Source organism: Gobius niger (genome assembly GCF_951799975.1).
Source record: "Gobius niger genome assembly, chromosome: 14".
NCBI classification, from domain to species: domain Eukaryota; kingdom Metazoa; phylum Chordata; class Actinopteri; order Gobiiformes; family Gobiidae; genus Gobius; species Gobius niger.
In genome coordinates, this window is record NC_136865.1 from 19182326 (window position 1) to 19209452 (window position 27127).

At 42.4% G+C, this 27127-nt stretch overlaps 1 protein-coding gene across 1 annotated transcript; it reads right to left on the minus strand.

Moving 5' to 3' along the window:
• slc45a4a (solute carrier family 45 member 4a) lies at nucleotides 1-26655 on the minus strand. The gene is made up of 14 exons (XM_079571619.1): nucleotides 26280-26655; nucleotides 8848-9036; nucleotides 6381-6560; nucleotides 5661-5851; nucleotides 5212-5395; nucleotides 4595-5059; nucleotides 3641-3912; nucleotides 3399-3560; nucleotides 2763-2862; nucleotides 2602-2682; nucleotides 2391-2521; nucleotides 2228-2296; nucleotides 1056-1210; nucleotides 1-929 (listed from the first exon to the last, which is right to left on the minus strand). Exons 1-14 carry the CDS (start codon nucleotides 26587-26589, stop codon nucleotides 749-751), a joined length of 2670 nt encoding a protein of 889 aa, XP_079427745.1. The 5' UTR covers nucleotides 26590-26655; the 3' UTR covers nucleotides 1-748.
• Nucleotides 26656-27127: the final 472 nt, after the last annotated feature.

The window sequence follows — 27127 nt, forward strand, 5'->3', positions numbered from 1 at the left end:
AAGTCAACATTTATTTCTGTGCGTATCAAACCCACTCAGCAGTTGCCATGACGAAGTGATAAACTTCGCGTCACCAGTCTGTGGTCACAGTGTTATCCCTGATCGGTGTTTAGGCTACTTGAGCAGAACCATTTTGCCCTGAACAAAAAAAAAAAAAACATATAAAGAAGGGCACAAATAAAACAATTCGGATCAATCAACAATGATCCGCACTCAGGCTTTTGAGAAATGCCACTTCCAAATGTCTTAAAGCTACTGCCGTGGAGCAAAGTCCCATCGAGCAGTTTTGTTGTCGTTCATTCTCAACAAAGTCAGAGCACATCCAAAATCGCCAAATAAACTCCGCAGCGAGGAAGAACAATTTCCAGAATATGCAGCTTTGAAACGTTCATTTTCAGAGTCCATTATTGGTTTTGATTGTGTGTTCTTCATCTGTAAAGTCACCCTGAAGATTTCCAGGCGGTGGCTCAATAGCACCTCCTAGAGGCCCTGAGAGACACGAACACCCACTCCTTACGCAGAGGCATCGGCAAAGAAAATTAACGACTTTTTTTGGCTAATCTGTCCGTAGTCCGTCGAAAAACGAGATGTGGAAGGAATTTCAAAGATGGCCGACAGCGACCAAAACCTCGGTCTGGTCCCATTTCGGATGGTTTCACTTCGCAGAACCAGAACAGACTTTAAAAAAAAAAAGAAGAAAATCACCCCAAAAGTCAATACGTGTGTTTTCTGGTGTCCTTTTAGCCAATCACAGGACTGACTCATTCTCTGTGTGACATGACGTGGTGGTCGTGGTGGCTTTTCCTTCTTTGTTGAGTTTCCAGAAGCTTGGTTTCTCCTTCGCAACGGCAACGGCGACCGAGTTATCATTGGAATTTTCCAGCGTCGTCAAAGCCTTTTTTTCTGATGTTTTGGCCGAATCCGTGTCACTTAAAAAATAAAAAGGCAAGAAAATTGTTACATTGACAGTAACAACAAAGCGTGAACGAAGCAAAGTCAATGCAAAAGACATGAATTACTTCTAATCTAACTATTTGCATGGAGCTTATTCTTACCTGCTATTTGGAGAAGGATAGATGACCAAGAGCCAGGCCGTGAAGAAGCCCAGTAGGGAGCCCCCGGAGGCCACCATTGGTATGACACGCACAGAGCCAACAGCTTCCACCACTGCTCCCAAAGCTGAAGCCACCAGTATCTGACTGATGTACACCTGAGACACAAAAGGAGGAGTTCATTTCTACTACAGAAAAAAAAGAGCCAGTATAAGAGGTAACCAGATTTTTGGAGCTTTTATTCTTGTTATAATGTTGTTTTTTTCATCCGTTTCATTTGCATGTTTCAGAAATGTTGCATATTTAGTTTATCCCCCCTTTCACACACAGAACATGTACCATCTTCTGATCATCAAAGCAGTCAATTTACCTGCACCTTTAGCTAGGTTGCAGGCCATTGTTTTTTAGCTTGTTTCAAATGGTTTCACTCACTCTTCCTCACTTGCAGATTAGAGTGCTGCAACCCGTCCGACGTCCGACGGGACCCGTCGGAACCCGACGGGCTCGGTCGGACTCGGACAAATATTTAGAACTTATTTTCGGGCTCGGGTCGGACTCGGACACATCAGCACGATAATAAAAAATTAAAATAAAATGGGTCTGTTTCATTTCATGCATTATAAGCGATCATTTGTCAAAAAACTAAATAAATAGAAGATGCGGCATTTAAACCCGCTTATGCACTGCGCAGTGCGCACGCAGTAATGCTTTTAAGAAGTTGTGAACTGCTGTGACAACGAAACACGTGCAGTGACCGCACAGGTAAAACTGTTGCTCCGCGTAGCCTACGTGCGTGCGTGCGTGCGTGCTGCCGTGCGTGCTCCGCTCATCTGTGTTGACGTTACGAATGCCTTTTGATGGATAAAATCTGACTTTTTCCACACAAACAATATCGTATCCTACTGTGTCATTAGGCTTATGGAAATATTGTGATTTTAAATGTGTCGGGCTCGGTCGGACTCGGACACAAATATCTTAATGCTTGTCGGGCTCGGTTCGGATTTGATCACTGCTCTGTCGGACGAGGGCCGGGCTCGGACAGAAAAAAACGGCCCGATCCGCACTCTATTGCAGATGGAGACTAGTGCCCCCTGCTGGTGCGTTGTTTACAGAAAGGAAATTTGGCTTGATCCACATGCATGCACATTGTTCTGAATTAATGTGTGTGTATGTACCTGACAGGATAGGATGGCACAGTCGATACCAAAGCCTCTTCTTGAGTTACCGGGACTGTCATGGATGTACTGTGAAAGACACAAACAAATATTGAATTATTACAAAGCAATTACATTAAAAAGACTTCTGAATTACTTTTTAGAGAGGGTAAAAATGTAGTACCTCTTTAATTTCGTGATATTGTCCTAACAGAGCATAGGGGCAGTAGCAGATACTCATGGAGATGATGCCCATGCTGCTGATCATGACCATCGCAACGTACACATTTGGAAATAACGCCATTATTGCTGTGCCTATGAAACACATTGTTAATGGGATTTTGTTCAATCTAACCAGGGAAATGTTTTGAAGAAGAAAAAAAAGTTTCACCTACCTATAGAAAATGCAAGTGTTCCCAGGATGTATATAACTTTTATGCTCAAGTCAAAGTTGTCCAAGTATTTTTGAAGAATAGCTAGGGATATAAATTTAGAATAAATTACTCACATGAAAACTCTTAATCTGAAGGTTGCTATAAAGAAATGTTATTGTTACCTGAACATGTAGCTGCGGTCAAAGCGTATATAACAAGTCCCCAGCAGCCCATCTGAACGCCTTTCTGATAGTTTACAAACTCTGTTGTGTTTGAAGCAGCCTAAAGGAGAAAAAAAAAAGATTTAAATCAAAATTATGAATCTATTATGTGGCATTTAAAGCAGTGCTAAGTAACTCGAGACCCTGGAGGCCATAAGAGCCACTGCAGGTGTGTTAGCATGATGCGTTTTTTTACTCATTAATTGTCCGTGAGAAAATACTACTACGAAATACTACGCCGACAGAAAAGACAAAGGAATAGAGGGATATTGTACATGCAATTACACAATGGAGATAATTTTTTCCACGCAAACTTGGCTGAAAATACTGTTTGCAGTGGTGCTAGCCCACAGTTAGCTTTGCCTGTTAGCCTGTTAGCTTCTTCCTCGTGATTCTATTAGTGTGTATTGGTGGTCCAACCCGGAGGCAGGGAAGCTGCAAGCATGGTTTTCTGGCCAAAGACACCAGTGGGAGATGAAAGACCCCCCCAATCATCCCATCAACACTTGTATTACCCCCAGAGGGACAACGAAAAGGATTTATTAAGGTAAACAAGATACTTAGTACTGCTTTAAAGTAATACAGTGAAAGACTTACAGTGGGATCTCCGTGGTAGATGACTTGTCCCATGAAGTCGGTGAAGAAAACAGCCTCAGCGATGATGGAGAACCAGGTGAGCAGGTGACACGCGCACAGACGTAATAACTCGGGAGGCATCTTCAGCATGGACAGCCACAGCAGACGCACAGTAGTCTCAACCTGGGAGAAAACAAAAGGTCAAGGTTTTTGTGGTGCAAAACGTCAACATTTCTTTGTTGACGCTAAGTGTAGACTCGTACCTCTCCCTCTTCGCTCTCCGTGTCCCCGCTGGAGGAGTTGGTGTTCCCACTACGATGCCTGTTCCTCTGTCTGCTTCTTCTTCTGTGTCGGGCCTCCACTTCGTACAAGTCGTTCATGCTGCGAGACGGTTTGATGAGGAAAGCGGCGTTGGCTCTGCGGTAACGATAGCGGTGACTTCCCACTCGGCCATAATATGAGAAAGTGCAAGATGGCTGCCTGTAGAAAGTGTGCCGATGGCGAGAGTGACGGACAGCCGCTCCGGTGCTGGCAGCTACAAAACAGATGGATGAAAAGATATTTAAATGTAATAGTCGATGTAAAAGTAACACTCACTACCAGAATTATCTGTCCAAGTCCATTTTAAAACATTCAAATCATAGAATGCAATGTTTATCTCACTCTAGATTTAAAAAAAGCTACAATTTTAGCCATGATTTTCAATTAATTCATTTCCCATTTTATTTCTGATTATTTGGGGGGAAAAAAAGATATTTAAAACAGAACTAAGTAACTCATATCCCTAGATGCCATAAGTGCCACGGCAGGTTGCGTTTGTTTTACTCATTAATTGTCCGTGAGAGTAAATACTACGCTGACAGAAAAGACAAAGGGAGAGAGGGATATATATTGTACATCCAATTACACAATGGAGATAATTTTTGTCACTCAAATTTGGCTGTAAATGCTGCTAAAGTGGCGCTAGCCCGCAGTTAGCTTTGCTCGTTAGCCTGTTAGCTTCTTCTTTGCGAAAGTTGCAAGGGTGGTTTTCAGATGAAAATTATCCCATTAACGCTTGTATTACCCCGAAAGGGACTACAAAATGGATTTACTAAGGTAAACAAATTACTTAGTATTGCTTTAGGATATTATTTCAAACTGGGAAGTACTTAGCATTCTGTATTTGATCCAAACTTTTTTTTCATCCAGTTTGACCACAGCAGTTAAATTCTCACCTTTGACCATCCCAGCGCGGTGAGCCTGTCCTTTTGCGCTGAGATTGTTAGCATCACCGTTAGCAATGCCAGATAACAATCTGCCGTTTAGCGTCCGCTGCTCATTCAGCTGATTATTTAGCAGCGCCTCTTGCCCGTCGTCGTTCTCCATTTCTTGTAAAAACGCAGACAGCCGTGATATTTTGGGCACGTTCGTTTGTTGGCCGTGGTGGTGATGGTGCGGGTGGCTCTGTGGGCGGAGCAGATCCTGGCTTCCCGCGCTGCTGCTGCGCCGGATATTTGCACCGCGCTGGAGGTCGGTGCAGTGGTGGGGGTTGAAGATGGAGGTGGAGGCGGGGGGAGAGCTGTGGTACGGCGACAGGCGGTCGGCAAAGATGGACGGCTCCAAGTGGCACAGGAACAAAGCGTCGTGGTCAATGTGGTCCAGGGTCGCGTCAGCCATGGCCAAAACACTGTCACTTTTACCTGGGGGGAGAGGTTTCCATTAGAGACCAAAGTTAAAAGTTGGGCCTGGAAACAAATGGGAATTCAATCCTCGACGTTGCAGTGAGCAGGCTATGTTCAACTAAGCTATTGTTGTTGTCTATTAATGACGAACTGAAATCATTTTTACTTACTCCTCACAAGCTCCACCTCCAGGAAGTCCATATCCATATCGTTCTCTGATTGATCGTCTCCGTAAGGGTCATAGAGGTCGAAACTGTCCATCGTTTCATCTTCTCCAATCATCTCCAGTTTTGGGGCCAGTAGTGCAGCTTTCCCATTGTTAGATGGATGAGACTGGGCGGGATCAGGGCTTTCCTGACAGAACAACAACGCAAAAGTTTGAGTGAAATAAAAAGGAAAGAGCTTTGACAACACCCGGGTAATTAATGTAGACTAATGTGGAAAGCTTTTAAGGAGCTACTTTAAAAATCCCTGCTAAGATTAAGGTGCACTCTGAAGTATAGTTTATGTTGCTAAGGAGAAAATGCTCATACTGTATGTCAGTGTCTGGTATTTTTGTCGATTGCCTTAGTTATTTATACCCTTTCTTTTTAAAACATATACATATTCATATTCTCACCTGGTCAATTCGGTCGTGCTGGGACATGTACTGCTGCTCCTCGATGCTGAAGAGATGCAGCGCCACCGACCCGGTGAAGAGGATGGCAGCGAAGAAGAACAAGATCTGCTCCTGGGATTGAAAGGCCATCCCCAAAAACGTGTGGGTCCAGTTTAAGCCTCCCAGAGCGTATCCCACCGCACCCCCGAGACCTGTGGGACAAACATGCGCAAAACAAACTTAGCACGGGTGTTTGGGTTCAACATTAAGGGACATTACAGTAATTGGAGTCTTGAAAGCATTTCTTTTGACAATGAATTTCTCTCCTCGACCCAATATAAAAGTCCAGCTGGATTATCTTGACTTGAAGTAGATATCTCACCAACATGTAGATTCTTCAGGTGTGTGAAACTAATTTAATCCAGTAATTAACTTGTTTGACATAAATGTTTAGAACATTGTTTTAACTAATGCATGAAACAAAGACAGTAATAATAAGGTCCAGCTAATTCTATGGTGTATCAAATTGCAGAGAAAATACAATATATACGCCTATGCGAGGACTTAGCATGGGGTACTTGGGGGGAGTGTTAAGCTTCATTATTATTGTGCTTTTTGTAATAACTAGATCAATGAGTTTTGTTGATCACGGCAGCAGCAGCCTCCAGGTAGGGCATATCAGGAGGAAAGGAAATGCCAACACATTTACATTTCAGTTTATGACACACATATTTGTCTTACCGGCCGACGCAGCGTGGATGTTCAGGGCCATGTCTTGCTCGTCGGTGTCTGCCACGTCTAATAGATACGCTCGTATCGGCCCCTCCGTTGCATCGGCACAGAAGTCCAACACCACCACCCCCAAAACGGTCAGGACTATCCCGATCGGCTGCCGGCCCTGCTCATCGCCCAATGATAGACCTGAGAGAGAAAGAAAGACAGAACAAGGGGGGGTTAAAGAACAATTTAAAGCAATATCTATCTATCTCTTTCTATTCTACAATTTAGGCTTTCCAAGTAAAACAGTAACATGTCCTTCCGCTATCTTTTAAAACGAGACAATATTTCCATAAGTCAACTGTTGACTCTGAATGCATTGAGTAACGTTGCTACGTTACTGGCTATTGCAGAACAAGTGATGTGCTGAACCCCTGGTGAACTGCGCGATCAATAAGTGATTAGTTGTTGTCTCAATGCACAGGCACAGCGCTACACATTACCCACAGTGCACTGCATCGGCCTCATCTGCCTCTCAGCAACTCTGACCTCTTTACCGGCTGCGTATAGCCCTTTGAAATGACCTAAACATGACACGGGAATGAAATACATTAATGTTCGGAAGCGTTCGAAGAAAAAGTCAAAGGGTGAGTCAGCTTTAGCGTGTGCTACGGGTTTTGGACAATGGAGTGGTACTGCTTGGTAGTCAGGCAGGCTGGCAGGAAGTTGAATGTGATTGGTCGAAAGCAGGAAGCAAACAGGAAGCAAATCCCTGTGAACTGCCTGCTCCTGGGTTCCCATGTCAACACACACACACCACTCGTAGGAAACAGCTTATATGATTACTAAATGAGATTTTCTGAATGGCTTAATACATATCAATATAAAGTAATATATTATGAACTGAAAGAAGAGAAGTCAATAGAACCAGATTTGCTGACAGAAACACGTCACACAGTCCTGTTTGTTGCGGCAAATGACTGTTTGTAACAGGCAGGGCGGCACATACCATTGCTCTGGCAGTGATGCTCAGTGTTATGTGCTTGATTTACAGATTAGTCATTATTGGGTGCAGTGTGGGTGTGGTATGGGTTGAAAAGCATAAAGTACAATGGTATGACGCAAATAAATGCAAAAGCTGGAATTATAGACACCACTAAATTAAAAATGGCCTCAGGAACGAGTTTATGGGCACCTTTCACAACTTACAGGGCCACTTTTTAGGGTCCCTTTCACAGAAATGCAATAAAACTACCCTGCAAGTTCATAACATTGATACTAATGCAATATACAATTAGATGCACAGTGTTATGCCAACATATGCTTGAGTTTACAATATACAAAGACAACCCTAGACAAAACAATTTCTTCCATCACTAGAAAAAGAATCAGGTATCGTGCATTAATTTGCATACTAACATATAGTCAATAATGCATGCATTAGGCATGTAACAAAGCTGACAGAGACTGAACATGGCCTACAGTTAATCGATGCCTGTGATTGTGTGTAAATGACCTCATCGTGACTTGTGACATTGCGTGATGTAATAAGCCGTGGCTGACAACTGCACCGGGCCAGAGCAGGCAGCCTCAGGGACAGCTTTTGGCAAGAGATGCCCCAGTTGCTGTAATTACAAATGTTATGACCCAGGACAAGTGAATGCTGGGTAAACAGTTTGGGTACAAGGATGGTGTTCTACTGTGGCTGGCTATGCATTATAGGGACAAAAGTTTTAGTGTCACACCATTTCGATGGGCATCATTAAACCTTTGCCAAAATGAGCCTCTTAAAGTGCTGCTTTCCTAGATTACTTGCCAAAGTGGTTACATAATCCTATTACGGAGAGTACAGTATAAATGTCTTTCCTCTGCTGTTAAGTCATTATTAGACGGAGAATGCCAGCGGCTTGTGTGCGTATGCTGAAAGTAAACTCTGACACAAGTACACCTGTCATATCTGCTATTCTATCAATATAGTAATTAGCAATGAAATTTATACAGTACTGCAGGCTGGTAAATGACACATGGTTCACAAAGAGGCACCTCTATGTACAAAGAAGTAACTACAAAGGATTAGGAATAAGTGCATAAGACAGACTGTTCTGTAGATAAAGTCAGGGAGACAGAGTGAAATTTTAATCATATGGACATTTCACACAGTTCCCTTTGGTTGTTCCTCCTTCTAATGCAGAAGCACATCCAAATCGAAATCTATATTTCCTGGATTTTGTTGCAAAATAGACAATGTCCTCTGCATTTTAAAGCCCATAAAATGTCAGACCCGTTCTGAGCTGTTATGTGCTCAAACTGCCTTCATCACGACACCTTGTATTTGTTAGCATTATCTAAAACTGATGCTTGTACATTGTTTTTAATCATGTAATTACCCCCACTACCAGCAGATGGCACTCCAAGCCACATCTGAGATCCCAAACAGAGCAGTCAGGTTCAAACAAATCATCCAAGTCGCTATTAGCAAAGTGGGACGTACCTATTACGGATCCGTTGAGAAATAGTGCCACCCCGATTAAAGTCCCAATACACAGTGCTAGGATGAAGGGTCGTCTCCTGCCCCACCTCAGGGTGCAGCGGTCACTGGCCGAGCCGATCAAAGGCGTGAACATGAGACCCAAAACCGGGCTCAGGAACCACGTCAGGCTGTAGTATTGCTCTGGAAGACCTGGAAACAAACAACAAAAACTGTATTAGACAAGAACATTATGGTACTTGGTAATGATAAAGCGTTACATTTATGAACCATAAACGTTGCAATAGATATGAATGCTTTGCAACAACAGTAGTCTTAACTCTGGTTTTGCAAAAGTCAGTCACTAGGGGGAACACTAGGGGGAGTAGTTAAGGTTATCTTTATTTTGTTTGTCTATTTGTATTAAATACAAGTCTGTAGGTTTCTTGGTTTGTTACAAAAGACTGTACCGAGGATTTTAACACCTCTGTTCCTGTTTTTTTACACTCCAGCAAAGTGGTCATGTTTATTGAATTGTGCCATTGATTTTTGTAAAGCTGGATGCTCTTCCAGTCAACCATACTTTTTACTTTATTACTGTGACTGGAGTGGGTCATGGGGGGTTACAAAGGGGGACCCAATAACCAGGATGTTCGCAGGCTGGGATCTAACTAGACTATTAGACTATTTCTGTAATTCCACCTCTCCTTCCTCATCACATCAGACACTAAAGGCAGCACTGCTTTCAGCTCGTAGACTGTGTGAACGCTTACACCGGATTATAGCACAAAAGACAACGGCATTGAATCGCATGTGCTGGAGGAAGACTAGAAGACACAAGGGATTGGGTTTCTTAGCAAAAGAAAGTAGGTTGTCTAGCAGGAGCTTTTGTACTTGAGTGGGTGAATGGATCAACGCCAGGCAGCACGAGCAAAATGGACAAAAGAAAATAAAAGATCTTCAGCCATTATCGTCGACTCACTGAAAACCTTTGACAAGTTCGTGGTAAAAAGTGCATTAGAAGCAATTCAACTAATGGTGGCTATTCAAAAGGCATAATAGACAACCGAACCTGCCAAATGTGACTTACTGAAAGCAGAGAGAAGCCCTGTGGCATTCAAACACGGATTATTTGAAGGGCAGGTGAGAACAGCAGCGTGTTACATGAATTGTTGCACAAACATTTATTTAATTAACTAGCAAAACAACAGTGCTTAGGCTTGTATGGACGCATCACGCGAAGCCGTAATGGAAAAATACAGAGCTTCTGAATGAGCCGTAGATGCCGGGAAATATACTAATTCCTTATATTTGCCACAAAAAACAACATATTTTTTCTTACACATGGTAAATATCATTATGAATCGAGCATAATTTAAACAATAAGTCACTGTGCAGCCTTGTAGCCTTACCACAGTTGGTTTATGGTGAGACACTCAATCATACAAGAGTACACTGGATACGTATATAGTATTCAGAGATGCTTCTATGAAAATGAAGATAGTCATAAATGTATGACAACAGACCTGCCTAAAGCGTCATTACCTTGAATGACATGGACTCTTTACAGTAAAATGCATGAGAGCGTCCTGAATCTGGATGAGTTCACGTCATTGTAATTGAGCAAAACAGTTTTGATGTGCAACTTTGCCTTCCACACCCTTCCACACCCTTCAAATGATATATACATTTACCAGGTACCAGAACCAGTTTACCAGGTTCAAAATATGGAGGACAAGATCTCTTATGCCGACTGTCCTATTGAGGTCACTGCACTAAATTATCTTCCTCTGTCTCCAGTGATTCACATAGTGGGTTGCCAGGTTCAAAATCTGAACTTGACCTCACACTGTTAGTTACCCAATGCCTAATATTTGAAACATTGAATGACCTTAGTAATAAAACCCAGCCAACTGAGGTAAAGAATGGCTAACTCAAGTGTATCATTGCACCAATGTCAATAGTCGCTGTTCCCGGGCTCCTTTTTTGCTTCTAAGCAGCATTTGGCAGCCAGTCTATCTGTCCCAGACAAGACAGCATCAAAAGTATGGATCCCTTAATGCCTTTAAAAGTTTTACAACCTGTTTGCCAAAATGAGGTCAGACTTTAACACACTTTAAGTTAAATGGGTCAATGCAGGGAATTTATAGCCACGGGAAATGGCAGGTTCGAGCAGGAACTTTCCGAAAGCATAAAGGTAGCAGCAGTAGTAGCTATAAGTAGGCAGAAATGGCAGTTGACATGCATAAAGAGGAAGCTATATTTCACGTGACACTGCAGATATACATCCACTCTATGTGTCGTTAGTTCATGATAGCTTTTAGGTCGTGTCCTCCTGATATGATCCGTTAACAGCCCGGAGCTCTCAGTTACTGAATGCGACCCACGCTCTTAACCTGAGACGGCCCTCACTTCACAGAGGGGGACCTGAGGAGAGGTCAGGGCCTGTGCCTTATACTGAGGCATTGATAATAAATGTGGAACAAAAACCACATCCACGTGTAGGTTTGTTTAAATGCACATGTCATAATTTGGGTGTTTTCGTTGCACCAGAAAGGTTTGCGACCTGATTTATGAAGAGGAAAGTTAACAAAAAGCTAGCTTATGAGCTAAACCCATTTGAGACCTACACATTTCTTCTTCTGAGAAACTGAAGAGGCACCAAGAGCACCCCACAGTGGAGGCGTCACAAGAGGAGCTACAGGAAACAAAAAAAGGGACAAACGAGGAGGTATCCAGGCAAGACACCCAGCTAAGCCACACATTCCTTCTGTCCCTACTAGTGTTCTGGCTAATGGACGTTCACTGGAGAATAAAACAGATTATCTGCTAAGCTCTTCCCTGCCCAGTGCAGGACACCACGCTCTGAAAGAGGGACAAACCCAGGAGGCACTGCACCGTTTCAGAGGATCAGAGGAGCACTGATGGCAGCCAAGCAGGTTTCCTCTGGGTGCTACGGTTTCTCCGACCTCCGGGTCAGGTTGGCCCACAATGGCAGAGCGGCTCAGTCGCAGCGGCTCAGGACTAACACCTAAACACAAATTTGTTGTACGTTTGTACAATGACAAATACAGCACTTGCTTACTTACTTAAAGTTGGAAAAGTTCAAAAGAATAGAGGCTGAAAGAAGCCAACGATATGGGTATGTGTATCACTTGCACCCGGCATGTTTACAATCTATATGCAATATATTGTATGTTCTGAATTGTCAGTCTTAGTCTCATGACGCTCTGAATTAGTTTTCCACATTACCAGTGATTACTTTGATTACTGTATATTATGTTATGAACTGAACCCACTATGTATTGTGTAAATGTGCTTTGGCCAAAAGCCCTTTGTTCATTTATTTGTGAACATGATAGAATACCTTTGTAATTGTTTTCCTGTTACTGTTCATGTACTTTAATGTGGCTTTTCAATAAAAAAAAATAAAAAATAAACTGTGATCTGGAGATCTGAACCACAAACCCACTAAATCCTTATTCCTGATTTCAAGCCCAAAGGGACTCTTTGTAAATGTGGCCATTGTGATTCCCATGCAGTGGGCCCTAAAAAGGTCTCGACCCCGGTGTTAGACCAAAGACAGGTCTTGGGAACCCGGTTACTACGGCGACTCCATCACCTTGACTTCCTGTCTCCAAACATGGTCGTCACTCTCAGGGCTTTTCCTGTTGAGGGATATGTTCCCGCTAAAACTTGATTTGCTTTGTTCCTGACGGCGGATTTATTTTTTCACCAAAGCAATACGTAAACATGGAAATATGTATTTAGATGCATAACTCACAAAAAGGACAGTGATAAAACGGCAGACAAGGAACACTGATAGGGATCTGACTGTCTAGTGCGCTTGTCAACATCAAAACAGGAAAATAGTTGGTCATAAATGCTTCCCACACAAAATAGAAGCAGAAAAACACATAGTAAATAAAGCAATGCCCCTGTTCCCACACCGCGATGTGCAACAACTCACCTAAAAATAATTTAAAAAAAAACTTAAGTTCCCACAGTGCAGCAGAACAATACTGAGAGAGTGGGCGGGCAGGAAGTATTTGAGAAAAAGAGAAAAAGAAATGGACACAGAGCGGAGGAAACGAGTGTGAGAACAGACTGATAAAGAGCAAATTAACAGAAAACATAAAGGGGGATACAGCCAGTGAGGTGGTAACAGTTTGGGTGGGAAAGAAAAACTGCAGGAGTCATGCACTTTTATTGTATTGTGGGTACATAGAGGCCAGTATGGGGTCTCACGGGTTTAAGTTTCAGTTCTTCCGAGTGCAAAAATGGAGATTTGTTAAGAACACTCAAAATTCAAGTGACTACGTTTACAGAAAGAACAGTATGTGACGTAACTAAAAGATCAGACCAAATACATTGTGTCTATTCCCTTAGTGACAATATGTGTTTGTTCTTTTCTGATGGAGAAAAGCTTATCGTTGATATGTTAATCAATTATCTGCAAAATGCCCCATAACAGACTTTAAAGAGACACAAATAAGGCTCAGCAGTGACACAATGTTCACCCGTCAATGCAAAGGTGGTTGGTTTGATCCCAGGTTCAGCAGTTGTGTCCTAGGGCAAGACACTTCACTCGCTTTCCCTCCAGAGTTTGTGTGCACACAGGTGTATGCATGGTGAACGCAGAACAACGGATGTAAATTAGTATATGGCTGCAATGCGGCATGGTGTGTGCATACATCCCGACCAAATAAGCAGATAATAATAGCAGACAATAGAATGGCCTCATAACACATTTCTTCTCCATGGCCCATTGTAAAGCACTACCCAGGGTATTGCTCCGCAGGTATCAAGCATAATTACCAGTTTCATATAAACATGTTGACAAAGAACCAAATCAATCTCAGCCTTATTTAGTTGATGACCTTAACGTCCCCTCTCCTTTGCTGTCTGAGTGCCACTCACCCACATCTGAAAAGAGGGCGCATCGTGTGACTATAGTGTTTATTCATCTGGATGCGACGCAAATTCAAACTTCAAACAGTGACACCATCAGACATCACATGACCATTTCAGAAATCTGCAGCACAAAACGCCTTTCTGCTGCTGATAAAAGTATGCCGTATACACAAAACACACCATGTCCGGCTTCAAAGACACATACAAAAGACACACACAAAGACTAGATCAGTGGATATGAGGGCGATTCGTTCTCCACCTCCTGCACAGCTCTGCTCTTGTTCAGTGACAAATAGTTTGTGATTTTACAATGGCACGTTGTGTTCGTTCAGAAAGTATCTTCAAGTGCTTTTAATTTGAGGGCGATGATGTAAAATGTGGTCTCTTTATAAATCTGAGGGGAAAAAAAGATACACTCTCTGGGACCCAGCTCGCCGCCCATCCCATTATCAATATGCTTTTATCAATCCAATGACAGAAGCAGCTTTGTAATACGTCGCTCAAAAAGACCCTCTCAAATCCCATAACATTCAGAGCCAACTTCATACTTTCTTACGTGTATTTAAAATTGCTGTTTGTCTATATATTTGGCAGAAGACAGCGCTGTTTCTATGTCCTCTGTGTGATTTTTATTAGTTATTTTTCATGTCTTTGTGCTTCAGTAAGCCGTCATATTGGATGGAATATGTGTTTCTTTTTTTCTTTCCTTTAATCTGTCTGTCAATCATGCCCACCCCAGCTCCCCATAATAACATCAGGTCCCAGACACTACACGTCTAGTTGGCCTGGTTACTTATCCTCGAGGCCGCAGGCACTCCTGAAGAGGGTATTTCCTTGAGACTGGGATTGGTCACTGTGAAAATGTGATTTTCATTTACCATTAAAATCATCTGTGTCACCAGATACAACTTTATTTATACCGCGCCTATGCCTTCTAGACTTCAGACTGTAAATGACTGACAACCAAATATTAAAAAGGAAAAAGGTTGATTTATAATTGTTACTTTGTCCCATTACTTTTGGTCCCTTAAAAAGTGTGTGGGGGGGGGTCACATAAAAACCCTTGTAATTCCTACACCGTTCATCCGATTTGGATGTAAATACATTCAAATTAAAGCCAAATTAAAGTCTATGTCCCAATATTTCACCTGACTGCATACAGGTCCAAATTAAATGATTATACAATGTTGATATAAAATCACAATTACACATGATGTAAGAGTTGTTTGCGTTTATTTTCTTGTTTTTGTGATTGTAGAACTTTTGTTTTACAAGAGTGAGTTGTGCATAACATATCTTTAGTCAAAAATAGCAACATAACTGCATTTTAACACTAACTTTAGGATAAAATCATGCTTTGTTGTTATAACGTAGCCATGCACATTTTGGTCTCACATCCTGTTTGACAGATTTTTATAAATCGGTCGATTTACGCTTTCACACCACCAATTTGCACATCCACTTTAAGTTCCCACTCATAAACACAAAACAATCTGTCAGTCTGTCATCCTGTGCAGAAAAAACGGGAGAAAAAATGATGAAAAAGTGAGAGTGAGTTCAGAGGTTACGGCGGGAGAAAGTGAAGAGGAAGTGCTGAAGGAAAGGAGGCAAGGAAACAGGTGTTTTTGAATAAACAAAACAAGGACTGAGTACGGGACAGGTGGCCATGACTGATAGGAGACAAGAGAAGGGGCAAAGAGAGGAAAAACTAGTGACAGATGGAGATTGTGTTGTATAATTGATGTGTGCCTGGCTGCTGGTTTGATGCCACCGTTGGCTGAGATTGTGCAGCTCTTGTGCGTTCATTAATAATAAACTAACACTGGAGGTCTTTAGAGTCACACAGAGGTACAGCAATATGACGGAGGAAGAAACAAAGTGGACACATGCATAATTGAGGCTTACAACAGTCATTTGGGAACCTCAGTTACTTTTCAATCTGTTTATGTCAGCTATCATTTAAAATATTGAGGCATCTTATTCAGCAGCAGTGACTCATCGAGATTATATAGAACCTCCAAGGTCATCATTCACAAATGCCTCTCTCACCAATGCCTCTGCTAAAAGCCCCAAACCCAATTTCGCCTCATTCAACACGCTGCTTTCAGGTGGTTCATAATGTTAAACCCCCCCCGCCAGCTCTGGCTTCCTACGTAAAAGGTGGCATTAAAATTGCATTGAGAATGCCTGGGTGTAAGTGCGCACACACATGGACCACTGCTGTCTCCCTGTTATGTAACACTGCAGTAAAGTCAGCACCCCCTACCGCACGACACCGGCACGCAGCAAGAGACCCGCCGGAGAGGGAAAGAGAGGGGAAAGAACTTTAAGAGGATTTCATATCATTATTTTGGCATTATGGTACACAATATTGCATGCATGGGGTTAAGAATGAACTAAATGTACTTAAAAGTAACCCCGTAAATTGAAAAAAGGGACAAAGGGACAGCGGGTGGCAACACAGCAATGCACAAGAGCAGCAACTTAGTCATCAGTGTGTTCACTATAAATTAAGAATTCTGATTAAGCTGACTGCATCCATTGACATATATTATGAACCGAGCTGTCACTGAGGTTTTCCATCTGACAGAGATTTACTAAGTGAGTCAAAAATGTTGTACAGTACTAAAACCGATGTGCGTGGTAGCTGGGTGCTGACCGACGCTGACCTATCTGACAATGGGACTCCCGTTGGCATCGAGTGACGCCTCCGAAAACAGATCAATAAAACCAATCAGCTGTGGCCTTACATAACTGCAGGAGAGTGGGTCACAACAATCATTTTTATTGGGCCCTGCTCTGCCAGTTGTGCCCTGGTCTGAAATACACATCTTTACTCAACGGCTTATTCTAGTATACCACAACCAGTCAAAGCCATTTAAATTTCAGCTTTTTGTAGGCCAAAATAATGCTTTGAATCACAAAGCACAATGAAAAGCAAAAGTAGTATGTACCAGTATGTTACTTCTCTCACAGACCCTCCCTTTAGTTGAGTTAATTAGAAGCACGTCTCAGCCTGAGTTTATAGTGAAAAAGTTGAGACATGACATGAACGCTGTGCTAATTGAGCCTCTGACTTCCGTGTTCATGCTGGACGGTCTGTTTTTCTGTCACAAATGCTGTATTTACAGAGTAAATCCATGGATGCAAAAGAAGTTTACTCAAGAAAATACATGGATTACCATAGCTTTAAGAAATAGTTACAGGGAAACCGTTTTTTGTTTTCTGCAGTGGGAGCAGAGGGTGACCATGAGCTAGGTTTGATCAAGACCACATAGCCGGAGGAACCTTTTATGTTTTATTTATGCGGGATACAGGAGCGACTGGAAGAAACCCACCCAGATATGAGCTTACTAATATAAAAAAACAAATAAAACTCTGGATGTTATTGCTGTGAGTGTTGACTGTTCTGTCAATGTGCCACCTAAATTACATCACTTCATATTACTATAGCATCAAACAGGCCAGTGTACTGCGAAAAAACAATATTATATGACCATTGACCAGTTTGGTAAGCAACACAAATAAACCTACGGCTAAGAGGATGGTGTCTTGGTGACAAAAAAACAACCTTTAAGAATCAAAACAGGAACGAAGTGAGAATGAATGCATTACCACATCAAGGTTTGACACGGAGGCACTTGTCATTCCACACAGCACCTCTTCTTGCCTTTATATAACTCGATACACGACAGATCATTATTAGCTGGTGGCTCGGTGTCCGTCCGTCTCCTCAATTATACAGTGTGGGTCTCCTCTGCAATGACAGACGCCAGCTGTTTTTCTTTCACACAAATACAGCCCTGAGGCGGCCATTACTGCCTCTGCTGCCATTAACACAGCAGTGCGGCTAATATGAGCTGCACTCCAGAGACCAGAGTGAGTCAACAAATGGAGAATCTCAATGCTCTGTTGCCGAGTTGTTTCTGTGTTTTACTACGTTCAAATGACAGCCTCAACAACAACATCTTTGGTGCCCGTCCCAAACTCAGACAGAGTATACGAGTCAGTCAACTACCCGTATTTAAGTCTATAAGTCGTACTTTTAAAAAATAGTTTGGCTGGGGGTGCGACTTATACTCAGGTGCGACTTATATATCAAAATATATAATTACACATGTTTGTTATTGTCACACTGATGGCCACTAGAGGGTGCCCTAAGCTTGTGTGCCAGTATCTCCTACTCCTGTACCAATGAAGATTTAAAAAAGAAAGTTTGGAAGGCTGGTGCGACTTACACTCCGGAGCGACTCATAGTCCGGAAAATAGGGTATACATATTTTCAGCAAATGGATAATAATGTAATTTATTGTATATAAGATATAGACAGGCTTTCATTGTGACGGGTGAAGTGACCCATAGCCCATAACCTGACCTTTTTGGGTGATCCTCATGATACAAAGAGTTGTTGACAAGAGTTTGATTGAGCAGGAGGCTGCGTCCCACTGACCCCATGTGAATTCACAGGTCAAACAGTGGCATGTCACGCACCAGCCTTCGCTAAAATGTTTTTGCACAGCTGCGGTCCTGTCTATGTTGAGTTTATCTTAAAGCTTGCGCAGGCCATGGGAATGTGGCTAAAACAAACAACTGGGATAATGCCAGCGACTGAGCTGGTGCAGGTGCGGGCACTGAAAAACAGCTGACTCCATCTGTACACTCAGTGAGAGAAAGATAAGGAAATGTGCACCTTGCCCAACAGTACCTGCTGGGCACTTGTGGTACTGCAATAACAATATAGTGGTGTCAAACTATAACTAAACCCTCTCTAGAATAGCAACACAGTTCAATCTATCCAACATAATCTTCTTCTTGACTGATTCCATAGATTTAAATCATAGTTTAGTTTAATTTGAGAAAAGAGACTTAAGTCAGAAATGCTTAACTATTGCAAGAATCACACGTTTTTCATAGCATTTGTAAAGGTCTAAAGTATGGGGCGAGCAAGCAGTGCTAAGTAACTCGTGCCCCTAGAGGCCATAAGCTCCACTGCAGGTGTCGTAGCATGTTGCGGTTTTCTACTCATTAATTGTCCATGAGAGTAAATACTATGCTGATAGAAAAGACAAAGGGAGAGAGGGATATTGTGCATCCAATTACACAATGGAGATATTTTTTTTCACTAAAACTTTGCTGTAAATAATGTTTAAGTGGCGCTAGCTTTGCCCGTTAACCTGTTAGCTTCTCCGTGATTCCATTAGTGTGTATGTACCTGTAGGCAGCGAAGCAATTGTGGTTTTCTGGCCAGAGACACCAAGGGGAGATGAAGCCACCCCCCCCACCCCACCCCCTCGGTATTATACCGAGACAGACAACAGAAAGGATTTATTAAGGTAAACAAGTCAGTAAGTACTGCTCTAACATAATAAGATCCCATGGGGAACATATATTTTGTTGCAAAGGACTTTATACCTTATTTATCATTGATCGACCTGCTCCTTAACCAATCCAAACGTATCCTCTGTCTTGATGTTTAGCCTTATTATACTATTCATCTGTTTTAATAAGGAAATTTGCAAACGAGCTTATTGCAACACAAATCGTCATATTCAAATGAATCCATAGTTATTATGTCACCGAGCTGCTAGTCACCTGAGCGAGCCGAGGGGCGTTTGTTTTCGATGACTTCACGTCCCAGGAGGGCGAAGCGGGCGGGAGTTATGTGCTGACAAACAAGAGCACAACAACGACACACTGCAGCATTCCTGGCGTATCTAACACACAGAGCGAGTTTATCCGCAGCAGCCTGGGAAAACACGCTCCCACATGCACACATGTAAAATAACACTGCTTCAGGCTCAGGTATCTGCTGACTCTGCCTTTCTCACAGCGCACAACGCCAACTGGTATAGGGGTTTTGAGGTGGATTTTTAGGAAACCAGAGGTGGTAGAAACACTTGAGCCATTGATCATTCACACTTTGCACTTAATTAATCACCTTTTACACAGTCTTCAGGGAGTGTCAAAACAATAACACATTCCATAACTCAACATGACACTCATTTGGCACCCCCTCAATACAGGTGGTTTTCAAACCTTTAACAACAAGTACCATCTCATAAAGTATTCAACCATTCAGAAGTGAGATCAAGTTTAAAGTTGCAGTCAAGTCATGCCACAACCTTCCATATCTGAGCTTTGTACCCCAAACAGAATTCTTCAAGTAAGTTTGTTTTGTCTGGCATCAATAATAAATACCTAACAACCAACAACTTTCAGTGAAGCTCATGTCTCAGTGTGACTGTCCAGTGTCCATTGAGAACATTTATAAAAAATGAACAAAGTAGCATGTGCAGTTATATAAAAGTTCTATAAATAGTGAGTCTCTAAATAACTGAGACTTCTGTTTGTCTCCGACACGTCCCTCTTTCACTGGAGACGGGGACACAAGAGCCCAACGATAAGAGCCATGTGAGGCAGAAAGAACGGGGCTATCAGGATAAAAACACTTCATTCACATGGGCCTTGTCCCGATAGTATAAACCTGTGGAGGTTCATGTTGGTGTGACCTGTTTATATTTATGTATCTGTCTAGTACTGTCCAGTTATCTCTTGACAATGAAGTCTCAAGAGACAAAAATGTATTGAAAAAAAACAAATTAATCAATATTAAATGTTTTCTGACAAAAACTAGCTGCTCTGGCAATTGTTGGTATTTCCAAGTAAGTCAATCAAGTAAGTAAGAACGAAATAGTGTTCAGGTGTTGGTCCTGAGCCGCTGCGACTGAGCCGCTGTGGGCCAACCTGACCAGCATGTTTTTGGAGGTCGGGGGAAACCGGAGCCCCCGGAGGAAACCTGGTAGGCTGCCTTCAGTCTCCTCTGATCCTCTTAAACGGTGCAGCACCTCCTGGGTTTGTCCCTGTTTCTGAACAGACACTCTGTGGCTTTAAAACATGTTTCACTTCAGTGATTGCCCTACTGAAAATGGATTATGAACCCATCACTCCATGTCCTAGCTGCACATTTTGATCCGTACACCAAGCCGCCCACCAGCAGCCGTCCCTTGAATGACTGGGTCAGATTATGGTGATTAGTCAGTGAGTGTCATCTCCAGAGGTTTATATAACCCAGCGTTACCGTGTCTGCAAGGTCATCTGTGAGATTAGAGCTGCTGCATGATAGGATCACTCATGGGATTAGGCCTCCTACCTGCCGTGCTGCTCCCTGCTGGCTAAAACCATTCAAGATCAGGTGTACCCAAACGCAAATAGATGAAAAGTCTGAGGTTGCATGCGTAAAGTAGGTTACGAGCTCTTCTAGGAAATGCCCAAACTGCTGCCACTCAGTGCCAAGTGCTGATTGTTTTGATTTCAGTTTGTTCAACTTCGAAAGAAGCATAAGAATCTCTTGACAAGGAGTGGGCGGATTTGGCAAAAATATCACAATTTAATCTGGCAAAATAAGAGAACGACTCTGGTCTTGTTTTCAATGCTTTCGTTTCCCCATTTTTAGTCAGGTGATGGGGCAAATAAGAAGGTTTCTGTTTCTGTAATCTGTAGGTTTAAAGAGAGTACACCATGGACAGACACGCAAAGTCATACAGAAAAGCCATCATTCATACAGTAGGTTGACAAATACAACACTAGCTGGTGAAGGTTAAGGAGACCGTATACCCCATGCACATGATCATGTAATAAACTCAAAAACTAATATTGAACCTGAATTTTCTCTAGGATTGTAGTAATCTGCTTTGGTGGGAGATTAAACAAAAGGTTGCCCCAGCTCTAATATTCAGGATATACATTCATAACAAACCAGCCACAGATGAATAAACTAAGCTCTAGAAATCAACATTGAAGTTAGAAAACACAGACATTTGCCAAAATAATGAGTTGACAAAGTTAAAAAGGTTAAAACACATTTGTGTGTACATAGTGTACATAGTTCATATTTTATGATTTGTGAATGAAAGACACTTGATGACTAAGGACTTCTCTGTTGCGGTAAAGACAAATCATGCTTCAGAGAGGGTTTATATCATTTGGAAATGAATATGACAATTCTGGGTTCTATTACACAACACAATCCAGGAAATACAAATTTAATCACTCTCTGTAGTGGATGAAACAACCAAATGAAACAAGATTACTCAAACCTGCGAGAATGATGCAAAATACTATGTTTTTGATGAGGAAACGTTATAATTTTCATAGAGGCTGAAGGTGCTGAAGGTGCTGAAGGTGTTACAGTGACCGTTCAGATTTGCCTCAGTATCAGGCTTGTTGAGTAGAGTTAATCTTATTTCTTCTTCCTGTCATCGAGATATGTTTCAGTGTGCAGTTTGAGCATCAGCTAATGCCTTAATGCAGCAGGAGGCAGATAAGTGGCACAATGATAGACTCAATAATGGATAGAGACAGAGGGAGAGTGGAAAATCTTCGAGCGGAAAGACATGCAGAGACCAAAGGAGGAGGTGAGAGCAGACGCAGAGTTAATTCAGGGTACATTACATAACATTGAGTCTCGGAGTTTGAAAGTGACACTGACAGTGTTTAGGACAGTATGATACCCACGAGGGAGGCAAGGGAACTGATCATTATTTTAGTATTTTGGTGAAAGAAGGAGAAGGAGGAAAAATGCACTGATTTACAAGTTAGGTTTTGAGTTCTATATGGATTTTTTTTTTAGATTTGCCCTTTTCTCTCCATGCCCTTCATTAGTTCAATTTTCTCGCCCATCGGAAGAGCTGTGCTCAAAGAGAGGCAGGGAGAGCACATTTCCTGCATGCAGAACAACAATCTCCACATCTTCAGATCGCTCCTTATTTTTTTGGCAATCGGCCTAATGTTCACAGACTCACACGCCGACAGTTTTGTGTGATCGAAACTAAAACCTTGTGTCGGGCGCGAGTGCAGCTCAACACTCCTTACCACCATTTTCCACCACAACGTATTCTGGTCACAATATTTCTGCTCTATATTCTCTTAGAACAATGTGAAACTCACACCAATTTCTCAATAGTTTTCAGCCACTGTCCAGTGAAGAGAGTGAAGGGAAGGAGACATGCAAAAAATACTGACTAACATTTAGCCCAAATCCATAGCCTATCTTGCGGAAATTAAATAAATTCAATAAGTTTCCCAGGTAGCAGCCATAATAAATTAACAAATAACCCCAAAAACCGAAGAAATGAAAATATATGTGTGCAAATTTAAGGGGGAGTGGTCACTGGTCATGCCCTTTTGATCTTTGAGCCCCTTCCCCTCTGTAACTCTGCACGGCCCTGGTTACGACTATTGGTAAAGGGTAGGTGCTACTCATAGTACGATACACAGACTTCCTGGCCTCTGTTGATGACACTTCTGCACAAGTTGAAAATGCTCAAAAAAGTCTGAATTCCTGCTTAGTGGTTCCCAAAGTGGGGTCTGGGGCTTCCTAGGGGTCCGTACTCCACAGAGAGGGTGCCCAAAGGTGTTGACATAACAAAGACTAAAAGCACTGGGAAGATATTCAAACTATTGGGACTGAACATTGTGGATTGGTGCATAAATAGGCTTCGACATCCACCAAACAGACAAAAGAAAGTTCCAAAGACTGTAAAGACAAGAGATTCCAGACGCATTTCAATCAAGCACACGACTTTGATAAAATGATTCATTCTGGTTTTGATTTCCATGAACCGCTTGAACCCAGAGATGTCTAACTCTGGAGGCAGACAGGTGGCCTTGAGTCTGTGTGTTTTCTGCTCCATTAGCCCTTCAGAGCTTTTACCTGCAGCAGCTATACACTTCCACCCAATCAGCACGTAAATACGGCCGCTCTTACCACCAGCCCTCCAATCAATACAGTCTTGTTTATTTCCCTTCCACAAGTGCTTAGTTGTGCAGTGCATATACAGCTTAGTTATCTGATCTGTACTATTGTTGTTTACTCGGACCTAAGAGCAGCTATGAGAAAGACATTTTACATATAGTTCTGTGCTGCTTCTAAACAATTCCTCATTATAAGCAGCATCATGGTTATTCAGTCCTAAAATAGTACTGCCCACTCCACAGACTTTATTGTAACACTGTGGGTTCATAATCAGGCCAGAGCACAGAGCCTTGTAAGGGAGAAGTTCCTTGTCCTTTGTGGATTGTGTAAATACGGCTCCCACCGCCACACTCGGACCGACCAACCTCTGTGTGTGCCCAGCGCCGACCTGGGTTACGCACACAATGGTCTCCCTCAACAAGAGCCAAAGTGCAGGATTATCAGCTCACTTTCTAATTGTTCCAACGCAGAGGAGGATGTTTAGGATCCCCATATTTGGACCAGTGCCCACAGTAGAAAGAAAAAGGTGTTTCCAAAGCTGTGAAGTAGAACATAAAGGTCTGATATTGGCATGACGGAGACTAGGATAGCAACCCCTCATCTAAAATGACCTCAATGGAAGCAAGTCAATTAGCCCGACAACAAAAGACTGACCTTCGAGGATTAACCGGTCCCAAATGCTACCGCTCTCAGCCCGGGTACCGTCTGTCGCGCCGATTTAAATGTTCAGACTAATCGCGCACTGTCATATCTCTGCGCGGTTCAGAGATCTGCTAAGAGCGGCTCAGACACGGTGAGAGGGGAAAGTGGGTTAGGGCAGCGTAATCAGGGATGAATTTAGGTCAAAAAGGGCAAGTGAGCTGATAATATCGCGCGGGACCAACCATCATTTATTTAGAAACACACAAATTAGGCTGAGCGTTGTGTCACTGACCGCCAACTTCTTGAAGCAGAGGGAGCTGAACAATCCTCTTTCTGTAGCTTTAGTTGATGAAATCTACTCGTCTAAATATATAACTTATAAATAAGTCAATCAACTCTATCTCATATTTGTTCATAATGCACAGCCTCAGGGAATGCACAACTAGGACCAGTTTGGGACAATCTGTTCCATTATAAGCACAGACCATGTTTTTTCTAGTCCCTTCTGTTCAGTTTAGTGCCATTTTTATTAGTCGATAAAATCATGCTGAGATTAAGTCTTAGTTAGAGTCATGAATAACGACTTGTTTGTTTGTTTTAGTCCGAGAAAATATGACGGTAAAAAACAATGACATAATTATTAGTCAATGAAGCCAACGCTTTTGAAAAGGGCCTGAATATAATGGCTTGACGACTGAGTCAGAGCATCGTCACAACTGAAGCTCATACATGATATCTTACTAGGGAAGAAGTGGTGGTCGAAATCTTCCAAAAGGACATAAAAGGAAAGGTTTTCAGAAGTAGTATTCTGGAATAGGTCTCTTAGAGGTCAGTCTCTCATCCAAGAGACTTCATGCGGTTCTTTGGTAAGAGGAGTCAAAGGAAGCAAATGTAGTGAACCATGACAACTGGCTGGAAGCAAACAGGTAGCTCTAATGTTTTCCTTGATCATTGTTAGTTTCCTATGATTCCGCAGCTCCTTCTTTTACAATCTTTTGCAGCTCATCCATGACGACACACAAAGTCACGATGCATTCAAAGCTGCCAGTCCTCTCTCCTTGGTTATGTAAGCAAGTAGCTCAAGATGGAAAGTCCAAAGAAAAAGAAGCTACTACATAAGAGAGGTGACTTTGGCTTATTAAACTCGGCACGGAGAGAATCCGTCGTAACTTTTCAATCTTCAGGTCACACGTTGTCTGCTCAAACAAAGGACTTGGCATTTTCTCAGAGCTCGTCAGAGATGGCAGAACTGTCAGTGTGACCGCTGCGCTGTCCAATTGTGTGAGCGTGAAAGTGAGTTGGCAGGACTCACTGTAGGTGGACAGGGCTTAGAGCTGTCAAGGTGTCCGTTTAAATGTCACGGAAGCATTAGGACATGAACGCCAAGAAGTTTGTTATGTCACACACTGATTTAGGACCTCTCAAGCACATACTACAGACGTCATGAGCCTCAATATCAAGTGTTTGTTAAGAGCAGAGAAAAGTGAAAGAGCAGAGATGAACTGATCTAGCTTTTTATTGATTTATTTTTTTTGCTTCCGATACCGATACTTGGGGTTTGAGAGTCTATTGATATTAACCGATACCATGAGACTTCCTTAAAAGTGGCTTGCATCTTTGCAAACAAGATGCTGAGGAGTTTTCTATTAATAAACTGTAACATTAAACAAAAAAATCACTAGACTAATCTACACTAAATATCCTTGGCTACATAACGGGCTATTAGGTTACATTAGTATAAAAAAAAAATCTTCACTTTCACTTTTTAAAGCGTTTTCTTGTTAGTGTGTCAGTCCCTCCTGAAAAACATGCCTCCAGTGTTGCTCAGATTGATTCATGTATTTTTTAGTAAGAAATTGAAAAAATAACAACAACGCACTCTCTTTAAACTAAAGTACAAGGTCTAGTTTCTGTCCCAGTGTTGATGAGATAAAGCTAGCATTAGCATACATCTGCAAGCTGCAGTGCTTTGCGTGGTGATCAAAAGTACGTTTGGGGAGGAATAACCAACTCAGCGTTTGGATTCTCCAGATTCAGAGCTTCAAAATGAGATGCCGCGTGTGAAAAGTCACTGAGACTAGTTGCACTATTACAAAATAGCTAATGCATTAAATTGAAATAATCCAAGCCATTAAAAGTTCCTCACCTATTTGCAGCAGCACAGGTGTAACCAGCGCCGTCTCCATGGCGTAGCAGAACTCCCGCCCGAACATCACCGCGCCGTGCATTATCCATCTCTTCACCGGGATGCCCTCTATGGAGCCCTCGCTCTCGGACTCCCCCTCTCCGACGACTCCTGCGCTTCCTCCCGATCCATTGTTGCCTCCCGTCGCAGCTGCTCCGCCCTTCTCTTCGTCCACATTCACCGCTGTTGGGCTTTTGTTACCGTTAATCGCCAGAGACCCGACTTGCATGGCTTCAGCTTCGGTGTTCTGTGGAGGCATCCTGCAGGGCATGCACTCCGGAAGAAATCAAACGCGCCCCCTTAATCGGTCTAAATGTAATGCTAGGCGCTAGGTCAAGTTTTTCTTGAATCTTCAACTGCAGTTCTTAAGCTAAATGATTACTGTAAGTGCCAGCAATTAGTAACAACACTCGGAACTTATGCACTGTTGCGTGAGGTAATAAATGATCTAAAGATGCTAAACTAGAAGGCTGTGGACACAAGTAAAACAATAAAAGTACTTTGTGCGGATCAGCTATGATTCAAAACTATCATAGCAAATGTAACAGGCTAATCTTCAAGATTTTTTTTTAAAGAAGTTCCCCCAAAAAAAAGAAGGAAGCAGTTGAATTTTCACAGGAAGATTGCACAATACATTCCAAAAGTCTGCATTTCAGCGAGATCCTGGGAAAGTCGTCAGCTTAGACTTTGGTTCGGTGTGATGCTCGAGTCTGTAAAGTGTCTGTCTGGTGCGTGCGTGTGGATGCTATGTGGAGTGTGGTAGGATGTAAAAGTGAGAAATTATGGCTTTGCTGTCATTTGAGGTTTGG